The 12,327-nt window shown below is 38.0% G+C and overlaps 1 protein-coding gene across 3 annotated transcripts in view; it reads left to right on the plus strand.

Annotated features, from left to right (window-relative positions):
* Nucleotides 1-12,327, plus strand: part of LOC131371021 (piezo-type mechanosensitive ion channel component 2) — a 74,198-nt gene that overhangs the window by 12,465 nt on the left and 49,406 nt on the right. For all 3 annotated transcript variants that reach the window (XM_058418721.1, XM_058418723.1, XM_058418722.1), the window contains exons 3-4: nucleotides 3,942-4,067; nucleotides 11,889-11,931. In XM_058418721.1, the coding sequence (XP_058274704.1) occupies nucleotides 3,942-4,067; nucleotides 11,889-11,931 (169 nt within the window). The remainder of the gene's footprint in view (nucleotides 1-3,941; nucleotides 4,068-11,888; nucleotides 11,932-12,327) is intronic.

Below are 12,327 nucleotides of genomic sequence, written 5' to 3' on the forward strand. Positions count from 1 at the left end.
AGAGGCAGTGTCATGCTTTGGACAATGTTCTGCTGGGAAACCTTGGGTCCTGCCATCCATGTGGATGTTACTTTGTCACGTACCACCTACCTAAGCAGTGTTGCAGGCCATGTAAACCCTTTCATAGAAAAGGTATTCCCTGATGGTTGTGGCCTCATTCAGCAGGATAATGCGCCATGCCACAAAGCAAAAATGGTGCAGGAATGGTTTGATGACCACAACAACAAGTTTGATGTGTTGACTTGGCCTCCAAATTCCCCAGATCTCAATCCATTTGAGAATCTGTGGGATGTGCTGGACAAACAAGTCTGATCCATGGAGGCCCCCACCTTACAGGACTTACAGGAGTGCTGCTAACATCTTGGTACCAGATACCACAGCACACCATCTAGTGGAGTCAATACCTCCGTCAGTGCCTGATCAGTGTATTTTGTCAGTATATTGCTGCATAAATAGTTCTAGGTGTAATGTCACATTAAAAATCTGGTCTAATTTGACTAATTTGGATTCCACCCTCTTTATCAGCTTATAAAATACTGCTTGCTCCAGCATGTCTTATTATGTAACTATAATAATTTTATACTGTGCTCCATCGGTTATTTGAGTGCACAAATTAATGGTGGCACAAAATACTTAATTAAGGTCATAAAATGTTTCAGATTCAATGTGTAAGATACAGCCTATCTTATCTTATCATGCTTTTATCTGCTAATTTTCTTATCATTCAATCTTTTCTGTTAAGAAAACGTTATAAGGTTTATGCTGATAGAATACTCCTCTGCTACACTTACAGCTCACTTTAATTCATAACATAAAAAATACAGTCCTTGAGATGGGCAGTGTCTCATATTAAGATGTCTTATGCCCTCCATATTACAAACAAACAAACAAATAAACAAATAAACAAATAAATAAATAAATAAATAAATAAATAGTGGACTAAAAGAATAATAGTATTAAGGGATATTTTTTATTTATTTATTTTATATTGACCCCAGATGGCACTCCAGAGTCTTTTGATTATGTTCTCAATCCAAAACCTACAATTCCACATGATATACAGTGGGTAATTTAAACTGTAGGATAGGGCCACATTTATTACACAGTAAAAATATGGTTAATGCATTTTTTAAGGCGCATTCAGCAATTTCTTCTCTTTTACAGATTATGACAGGAGGCAGATTAGGGCTTCACATCTGTTTATTATAGCTGACACCTCAGGGAAGTTGAACTGAATAGATACAGTACCTGAATACTAGGCAGGCCATTGAATGAGTTCAGATCTGAGCGTGCAAACACACGCACCCACACGGCATATGGAAGCATTTTGTCATCGTGCTTCCCACTGACAAACAAACACAAAAACAAAACATCTCTAATGATGAAGCCTGATCATCATTTGAAAAGCTATAACACTGTAGGTGAAAAGATAATGAAATATTAACTGTGCTCAGAAAGCAAGCTTTTGTATAATGTATGCACGCATCGGTTAATTGTTTAATCTCGCTTGTATTATTGAATTTTTAATTTCCTGTACATGAAAGTTAAGTACAAAATTACTGGCACCCTTTCTGTAAATGTATACAATAGTTCTGCATGGAAGAAAAGACTAATGTCTTATTATACTTGGAGAGCAAAATATGATAATGTAAAAAAGAAGTTTCAATAAAATTATACCCCTTAATAATGTCCCTGTAGGTTTGAGCTCCAAGGGTACTTATTGCATGTTATTCTTTTTTAATACAAAAGAATCCTTGATTTTGATTGGTCAGAAGGTGTGCATCATTTTTATTATTATTACACTTTATTATTATTATTATTATTATTATTATTATTATTATTATTATATAACAGCACAGTTCTGACAGTAGGCTGTAACAATAATGAACGATTGGTTAATATTAATGTGCTCATTCTGACTGGTTTTTGGTGGTATAATAAAAGTTCATACATAATTTAACACTAATAATAATAAATGGGTTAAAAATATGTTGTTGTTTTGTGCATAGGGAATGAGTCTCGATCATGGGTTTAAAGTTTCCTAGGTCAGAAATATCCCCCCAAAAAAAGTTTGGAAACCTTTATTTATCATTGCTGTAAAATAAGTGAGAACAGGAGCTTATATACTCTGTATAGCATGAAAACCTGCACTGTTTTTAATACTAAGAACCATGAATAAGTTCTGATGTTTCTTTTGTATTATCAGAACAACATCTGGAGCACTATGATGTGTTTGAGACTTTTAGCAGAGAATTTGAACTGCTGTGAGCCTCTCTCTCTCTCTCTCTCTCTGTTTCTGTCTTGCTCACTGCCTCTGTCCCTCTCCCTCTCTTATTCTCTCTCTCTGTCTCTCTCTTTCTCTCTGCCTTGCTCTCTGCCTCTGTCTCTCTCTGTCTTTTCCTCTCTCTCTCTCTCTCTCTCTCTCTCTCTCTTGCTCTCTGCCCCACTCCCTCTCCCTCTCCCTCTGTCTTGCTCTCTGCCTCTGTCTCTCTCTGTCTTTTCCTCTCTCTCTCTCTCTCTCTCTCTCTCTCTCTCTCTCTCTCTCTCTCTCTTGCTCTCTGCCCCACTCCCTCTCCCTCTGTCTTGCTCTCTGCCTCTGTCTCTCTCTGTCTTTTCCTCCCTCTCTCTCTCTCTCTCTCTCTCTCGCTCTCTGCCTCTGTCTATCTCCCCCTCTCTCCCTCTCTCTCTACCTCCCTCTCTCTCCCCCTCTCTTTCTTTCTCTCTCTCTCTCTCTCTCTCTCTCTCTCTCTCTCTCTCTCGCTCTCTCTCTCTCTGTCTTGCTCTCTGCCTCTGTCCCTCTCTCTCCATCTCTCTCTCTCTCTCCCTCCCTCTCTCTCTCTCTCTCTCTCCTTTCCAGCAGTTTCATATTAACAAGCCTTCTCTATCCTCTCTGACTGCCAGAGGCAAGCTGGAAGGGAAATGAGTAAATAGTTTAGTGCTCTTGGCTTTATTAGTGAGGACGAGCATGGACACAGCCTGAAACTGATACGCTGGTCAGAGAACACTGCATGGCCGTGCTCCACAAAGACACAAAGTTTCTGCTGAGAATCTGCAGAAATATTTATTATTTAAATCTCTGTACATTCGATTGATGAGCGGTAAACTTATATATACATTATATTTCCATCTTCTGATTATTGCTGGCAGTGTGAGGTTTTATGCCATAGTAGGTTACATCGAGAAAATGTTCTTATCAGATATGTATTGTATTTGTATCGGATTTTGTATTTTTAACTACCTACATCGGCGATTTATATTTAGCAGGGCGAGAAACTGAAGTGTTTTGCCGTTTTAGCTCAGCCGTAAGCCTCTGTCCTTTGTGACGTGAAGGTTATGAGTTCAAATCCCCATGCACATCTGCTAACCGTCTGCCGAATGGAAAAAACATAAGTAGCGCCTTTTAGAGACGCTTTTAAGAGGAAAAGAAGCATATAGATTAGGCTTATGAGCTAGAACAAACACCAGGAATGCTTATTCAGTGGAAAATGGTGGATGTACAGTACACATACACAGTGGATATAACAGGGAAACAATTAGAACAGCCGTAGGTAGACTATAAAAGCCCATACGCTTGGCATCTGGATCGGTTAAAAAAAACAAAACTTCCTTATATTCATTTGAACCACATTTGGTTGCATTCCATCATGATTTATAACCATAATTTCCTCACATCGACCTGATCCCAGTCTCTTTATGGTTCCTACTCAGCCACAGTGTGGACACTCGTCCAAAAAAACATTGTTCAATACTTACACTGAGTTATGTAGCCATTCTGAAGGCTGTATGACCTTAAAATGTTGTCATTTGCTTATACATTGCTTGGCTTGTCAGAGTTTTTATCAATCGGATTAATAAAAAATCTTGGCGCTAATACAATTCTGAGATGATGATTTTATTTCAATCTTTTAAATCTTTAATGCCGATATGTTTGTCTCCTACAGGCCACACGGGGCGCTTGCTGAAGTCGCTGTGTTTCACCAGTATGACCTTCCTCCTGTTCCACATCATCTACCAGATCACTGTCAACAGTCTGCTAGCCAGAAACAACATCGATCCCGGGTTCAACTGTGAGTACGACATATTGTTTAGCATGACCCAAATTCACATAGACATGTTTATGTAGAGATTCATTTCTTAAAGAATTAAAGCCACGCTAGTCTGAGCAGTTTATCTTCGTTCCGTTTATACCACATGGAACTCTCTCCATTCTGATTGGGCAGTAAAATAACCTTTACATGAATGCACTCATTCTCTTATATTATTGTTTCAACAGTAAAACATGTACACATGGATTGAAAGGAAGGTGCTTCACTGCATGTTGATATGGTGAAAGGTTCCTGTCAGGAGATGTTTATTTTTGGAAGGAGTCTCCATTGTCGGTGCTTTGCAACAGTCAGAGATAAAGCTGTAACTTTAAATTTGTCCACAGCATAAAGTCTGTAAATTGGAGGATGCTTTCAGGGACATGGCAAGCTACATACTTATTTAACGTCAAGAGAGAGAATAAAAAAGTGTGCTGGAGAGGTGAGCACTGTATATAACTGTTATAACTCAGACGATAACAGCAGCTTTGTGGATGTTCCACAACATTACACATCACTATCAATGGCTGAAAAGTATAACATTATTATATAAATTGTATAAGATTATGACCACCTGCCGAATATTGTGTTGGTCCCTATTTTGCTGACAAAACAGCTCTGACCCGTCAGGCACTGTGTATTCTGACACCTTTCTATCAGAACCAGCCTTAACTCTTTCAGCAATTTGAGCAACAGTAGCTCGTCTGTTTGATCGGATGCACGTGCCTCAATGAGCCTTGGCCGCCCATGACCCTGTTACCGGTTCACCACTGTTCCTTCCTTGGACCCCTTTTGATAGATACTGACCACTGCAGACCGGGAACACCCCACAAGAGGTGCAGTTTTGGAGATGCTCTGATCCAGTGGTCTAGCCTTCACAATTTGGCCCTTCGTCAAACTCGCTCAAATCCTTACGCTTGTCCATTTTTCCTGCTTCTAACACATCAACTTTGAGGACAAAATGTTCACTTACTGCCTAATATATCCCACCCACTAACAGGTGCCATGATGAGGAGATCATCAGTGTTATTCACTTCACCTGTCAGTGCTCATAATGTTATGCCTGATCGGTGTATATTGTTAGTGTTATACTGAATTACTGTGTTAAGATGGATAAAACATCATGTGTGCGTAGACATACATGGTAATAAAGCTCTTTCTGACTTCTGATGTTTATATTGCTCTCAAGCATAAGCTTAGATGGAAGCATGATGTAAGGAATAGCACACAACAGATCGTGTGCTATGAAACCAATCCACACTGGGGAAGTGTGATGCGGATCAGGGTGCTGCTACCTCCAAGAAGTATTTTTGTTGCATGTATCCCAGCGATCTTCAATAAACATCTCCTAACAATTTCATTTCGTTCCAATCAAGCAGGAGCCACACCTGATCCCACCTGTTTCAACCTGATCTTGGTTTTCACTAGACTCAGGTTTGTTTTCTGCTCGGTTGGAATGAAAATCTGCTCCCACCTCGGCTCTTTGTGGATAAGGTTCGACACCCCTACACTAAATGAATCTACTTTAGATTAGATTAACGTGAAGCTTCTGGCTAAATTAGATGATGTGGTGTTGCTATGTATGAGTAAGTGTTACTCTAGAAGCAATAATATATTAGGACTAGCACATTAATATTTAACCATTGTTTGTGTTAAAGTTGTGTTTGAGCTGTGCAGTTACAGAAAAATACTGACCAATCGGATTCGGGAATCCGACCATGGATTACAATACAGTTTGCATGAACCATTAGGGGCAGGATTTCTGTCGTAATTTTACTTATGACTTAATTCATACGCAGTCGAACAAATTCTTTGTCGTCTTTTTGGGGCGCACTGTCGGTAGATGCAGAAAGGGCAATGTTATTGTTGAAGTGTTTTATCTGATAGCTTTATGTCAAGCCAAGTAGGTTTATTAATTCCACAAATAAAACAGCGCTGTGCTCAATGGCTTTTTAAGGAGCATTCAGCAGTTTTTAAATCGTTCCTGATCTTATCTATACACGGCTTTTAAGGGTTATGACAGGAGGCAGATTAGGCTGTCACATCTGTTTAATGCAACTGATGCCTCAGGGAAGTTCAGCAGAATAGATACAGTACCTGAATGCTAGGCAGGCCGTTGAATGAATTCAGACACATGGCACATGGAAGCAGTCTGTCATTGTGTTTTGCAATGACAAAACAAACACACGTCCCGTTTCTCTAGAAACTTACAATATATAAAAATCCTTCGTTAGATATCCAAGCCAGTTGAACTTAGGTACTTTCGGTACTATGCGTAATTTCTACCAAATTCAACATGGCTGCTAACAGGCTTCGTTAACAAGTGTTTAAAATCTCCAACTTGTTGCGACAATACTAGGGAATATATCTTACAATTAATATTCACACAAAATAAATCTATTCATTGAAATAAATACGATTTGAGGAAGGGAGACTATAGCAATCAGTGTGCTTTTACGAAATACAAAGCTGTAGCTGATAATTGACTCTTAATAGCTTATGAAACGCTATAACACTCTGGTTTGTTTAGACAGAAGTACTCCTGAGCCCGGAGAGAATGATCTCTCAGTTTTCTATTTTGTAGTAATACATTTGCATACAGCTCCTCGATCAATAAAGAGCTGATCGACATATTATTTTACTGTGGCTTTGTGACCATGTGTGAGATTCATTATATGCCAAGCATTGTATGATTGATGTAGATATTAATGTGGAGCAGGGTTAATTAATATTCTGCTATTAGTTTACATTGATTGTGTTTTTTTCTGGCATTTTGTCCAAGACCGAAAGCAGGAATATTGCTCCACAGTCTATGATGTGTGCGTGTGTGAGAGAGATGCTCTGATAACATGACACCCTTTGCTCCACATTTTTGTCCTCACAGTGCCAACTAAGCCATTAAGGCATTAACCAGGAGACATTTGCAAAACCATGACGGTGGTGTTACTTGAGGAAATTTTTGATAAGGATAATTTTGCAGACTGTACAGACAGTGTCACTTTGTAACACACACACATGCTTCTGTTTGACATTTTTTCTGTTTAAGTCAAAGTAGAAATATTTACATGAATTTCTTAATATTTGTCATGTCCCCGTTTTACTCTCATGACAGTGTGCAATCGAGCGGACACGGGTTTGTGGTTACGTCAAGCCTGGTGATCCATGCCAAATTGATTGGTCACCTGAACCAGTATTTCAGTGGAAGGCTAAGTGTCCTATTGTACAAAAGTTTTAACTTGGTCAGTTTTACAGATTTGCTTCAAATTATATAGTGATCTGTTTTAGACTGATCAGCTATAACATTAAAACCACTAACAGGTGGAGTGAATAATATCTTGTTGATATATTAAGAAACAAATGAACAGTCAGTTCTCGAAGCAGGAAAAAGGGCAAGCATAAAAATGTGTGTGACTTGTGGTCTAAAACAACAGCAACAGGATCATGGGCACCCAAGGTTTGCTGATGCAAACAGGGAGCAAAGGATCCTGGCATTCTTGCATGTTTGACCTACCTAAATGTTGTCACAAACCAAGTCCACCCCTGCATGTCAACATTTTTCTTTGACACACTGAATAAATGGTTCAGGAATGGTTTGAGGAACATGAGTGTTCAAGGTGTTAACTTGGCCTCCAATCTGGATCAGTGCAGTGGCTCAAGCGGTTAAAGTGGTTGATCTGACCCCAACTTCCAAAGATGTGACACGTGAAGGAAGAATTTCACTGTGCTGCAATGTATATGTGACAAATAATGGCTTCTGGACTCTAAACAATTTGAAAATCTCAATCTTATCAAGCATCTGTGGTATGTGCTGGACCAAATAAGTCTGAAGCACGGAGGCCCCACCTTGCAACCTGCATGATCACATCTTTTTGCCAGATAATACAGCACACCTTCAGAGGTCTTGTGAAGTCCATGCCTCGATGGGTCAGAGCTGTTTTGGCAGCACAAGGTGGACCAACACAATATTAGGTTTTAATGTTGAGGCTGATTGGTGTGTATATATACTATATAGTGTGACTAATAATGTCTTTCTCAGCAAGGGGTGGCTCCTGATCCATCTCAGGCTTGAGTGCATTGTGCTGACTACTATCATTTTTGTGCTGACCAATTCTTTACACACACAAGTTACTGCTAGTCAAAAAAGACACATTGTGCTATCGAGGGAGCAGGCAGAGCAGGGTGTCTGATAGAGAAAGGGCATTTGGGGTTACAAAGAATCATGACCATATATAATATCTTTTAGGAAGGCGAATGGAGCAACCTTTTCCCTATAGCTTCACTTGAAGCTTCATGCAGAAATATGTGACCCCTAATAGGTCTAATAAATGTATGACCTTATAGACCTTTATGGTCTTGTAAATTGTTGACAAAAATGGGATTCCTGTGCTCGGAGGTGCATTTTAACACCACTGACACTTTAATAGCACTTGGCCCAGGACTATATGCAGTGTAGGCATTAGAGGTGTCACTGTCTGTATCTGTTCAGAGCTCCAAGTATCTCTATCTGCATTTGTGTCTGTGTTCGAATAGGAAGTGGACATGGTTTAAAGATTTTTTGTTAAACGAATAAACGTGAACTCTGAACACTGACACTGGAAAACAAACACAAAAAGAACTCATTTTAATTCAGCAGTTATATTACAGAATAATTTTATATAACAACTTCCTTAAAAGCTTTTTATTTAACGTGACCGATTAAGCCATCTAACTACAAACGTAAACAAAGAATGATTGATTATTGACACTAACAGTTGCCACGAATAACAGTTTATTTAGTTTGATTTTGGGGTTTGGTACATTCCAGAAAGACCTGGAAAGTTTACTGGACATGTTTAGTACAAAGCTGGGTGGTGTCAGGAAAACAGGCGAGGACACAAGTGCAGGCTGACATGTTTTTAATAATCTAGGCAATCAAAATAACAGGATGTAGTGCAGCTGCCAGAAAATATAGGGTCTATTCAGTGGCATTTCATTGTACATGCCATGTACAATAAATGTAAATAGAACCATGTCTCTTTTGTTAGGTATATGCAGTTTAATACTAAAAATACTTGAATATTTTCCCACAATAGACAGATTGTGTAAATAAACAAGTGCAGATAAATATGTAAATACAGTCCATCAATAAATAAGGCGGTCAGTTAGTGTGTGCATAGAAAAGTTTGTGCAAGTTGTGTGTACAGCACATAATGTGTAAAGAAAAATACAACTTATATATGTGTGTATATATTATGATTGCATATTATGATTGTAACCATTATCATGAATTGCAAATGTGGAGCTCCATAGAACAACATCCATAGTCTAAAGTCTACTCTCCTGCTATGAGCCAAGATTAATAATATTATACATGCAATCATATAATTTTTTGTTCTTTAATAGACATGACTCTTTATGGCTCATATGTCTGTGATCCATATGGGTAAATCCATAATCCTTACAGTAACTCCTCCAAACTTTTCCACGTTTATTTTGTCATAACCTAGAATTAAAGTGGACTTTATTAAAATTAAATGGGGTAATCTGTAGAATTTATTTTAAAATAAACAATGTAAAAGGTGCAATTGAATATAAATATACAATTAAATTAGTTCTGGTGCAACTAGTTGCCATCTGAAATTACTTAATTATTTGATCTGCGTCCAATTAAAGTGACATATGACCTCATGATAAATATACTTATACCCCAGAGTTTGTTAAAGAACATATCTAAACCAACAGTTTTAGGGTGAACTAAAAACTAAGCGGAATTTTAAAATTCCACTTAGTTTTAAGCCAAAGTTCCAGTTTCTGGAAAAGTGTTTTCAGGGTTTGGTTATAAAACAACACTTTGAACATCCCATGGAGCACAATTAAATCCCTTAAAAACATGTAAAACCTTTAACAAGTGAAACAAATATGGCACAAACATGACTTTGCCAAGAAAACTCCACCAAAAGCCAGTAACCGGGTACGTTGGCATAAAGCAGGGCAGCTAAGCCTTACTGGATTCTTACAGAAGTATCATATCGTGTAGGTTCTTTATGCGCATCATTTCCTATAGATTATTTAGTATATGAAGCTGCACTGTAATGAAATATAATATATGTTGTGCATTATGTAAACGGCTACACATGAATAAGACTGACAACAAATTAAGATGGTAGAACGAGAATCACTGTCTGACAGGAGGGTTATGGGAGAGCCATATGTCAGAGGAGTGGGATTTCATCACTGCTGTTTGTTGTGGAAAAGGTGATATGCTCGATATTCATCCAGCTGTTTGGAGTAGAGGACGTTTTGTGTTGTTCGGAGTGTTCAAATGCCAAAAATGTTTGATAATGGCCTCTGTAATGCTATTCCAAGCGTGGGCTTTTTCTACTTAGGGACACTCTACAGTGCCAGTTTTATAGCTTAATATAGCTACACACACAACACACAGGGATGCATGTTAAATAAAATGGCAAAATGAGTTTTTCTCCAAGCCTTTTTATTCTCCAAAACCTCTTTATACTAATACGTATAAGTATGTGCACAGCACCTGTGCAAGACCTGACATTTCTTCTTTACCTGTTAAAGTAACTAAGCATTGCCTGGAGAGTTTTATTGGTTTAGTTCTTATGGAAATAGATTTCGTGTCCCAAAGCAGCTTTATAGAAATCTGATCCCTAACGAGCAAGCCAGAAATGGCCGTTGTGACGAAAATCCCCCTGATTAAATATGAGGAAGAAACCTTGAGAGGAACCAGACTACTCTGTGAATAGCATGAGAGAAGCCATTAACAGAACATCATCTTCTGGGTGCCATCTAATCACAGGCCATTCTATAGCTGTATATAGATTATAAATCATTACAGTATCCAGTATTCAAGTGTGTTCTGTTTGAGTAGTTTGTGAGTACATTTATGATTATTTAAGGTAAAAAATAAAAAAAAAGTACTTATTGAATTTGGATTATTATTTGGATAATTATTATTTGGGTGGGGGTGTATGTGTTTGTCAGGGACATGTGATAGTTTCTGTCTCATGTGACATGCCATAAACTTTAATCCGGTAATCTCATACTCAATTTTTGTATCCAGTTCAATTTCACTCTATCCTTGTACACACAAAATAATTAATTGGCAGGAATACAGAGATGCTTTAGGGTTTGGTTCTTAATATCCGTTCATATCTATAGCTACTATGATATAAAGACAAATTAGTTAACGTGTGTTTAAATACATTACAGCATGCAGTACTTAAATATAGTTGACCGAGGTGTGCGCTTATAACATAAACCTTTATAGAGCATCAATTAGGATTCTGTGACATTAGATAAAGCTGCCAGCAGGTAACTGAGGCATGGAGGTTCAGACCACAGTGATGGATCAGAGGCTGGAATAGTAACAGTGGCGTAGTGTAATAGGCTCAAAAAGCAATCCGACACCTAACCGAGCAGCTCATTTACTAACAAACCCGTCAGAAATATCGATTTGTCGTTATTGTAAACACTTCAGGCACAAGTAAAGTGTTGCCCAGTTCATCGGCTTGCATCATCTCTCAGCTCTCGGGGAAATACTGGAAATGATGATCAGGGACTTTGTTAGTTAGTTCTTACTTACTGTATCTACACGTACATCAGTTCCTGTTTATTTGTTCACTTGTTGAAAGCGTATTGATAATGATCATAATTAATAATTAACGATGCTAACCAGAAATTATAGAAATATCGGATATATTATGTAATATATTACCAGTAATATACAAATCAAGCCATGAAGAAGACGTAGTGGAAATGCACCAGATTGTAAAGAGCTTTATTTTTTTTATTTTTTTCCTCCACCAGGTTCAGTTTGGGAGAAATCTATACGACAGATTGGATTTGAGAGGTAAGATACAACATTTTATTTGAACTCTATGGATTTTTGTATAAATGCACACATACAGAGAGAGAGAGAGAGAGAGAGAGAGAGACCTGTGGATTCCTTTGTGCGGTTGTTTTTGTCATCTAAAGTTTGTTTAAATGTATTCACGGTATTTCCAGTCCATATTTTTTGAAACTATATCTAAAGTTATCCCAAAGTTAATAAATTTGATTCAGATTCATCATCAGAAGAAAAAAAAAAGTGCAGAGTGGAAGTTTTATGGGAGTTTTATGATTGTGAGCTAGCTGTTTATACCAAAAGAGTTCAGAATATTACATACATGTCTGAATCAACTCTCAGAGCAAATACTGCATCACCCCAAACTTGGGAAGCTGTAGTCAGAATTTACAGCTAGAAATA

The sequence above is a fragment of the Hemibagrus wyckioides genome, linkage group LG20 (assembly GCF_019097595.1).
Source record: "Hemibagrus wyckioides isolate EC202008001 linkage group LG20, SWU_Hwy_1.0, whole genome shotgun sequence".
Lineage (NCBI taxonomy): Eukaryota > Metazoa > Chordata > Actinopteri > Siluriformes > Bagridae > Hemibagrus > Hemibagrus wyckioides.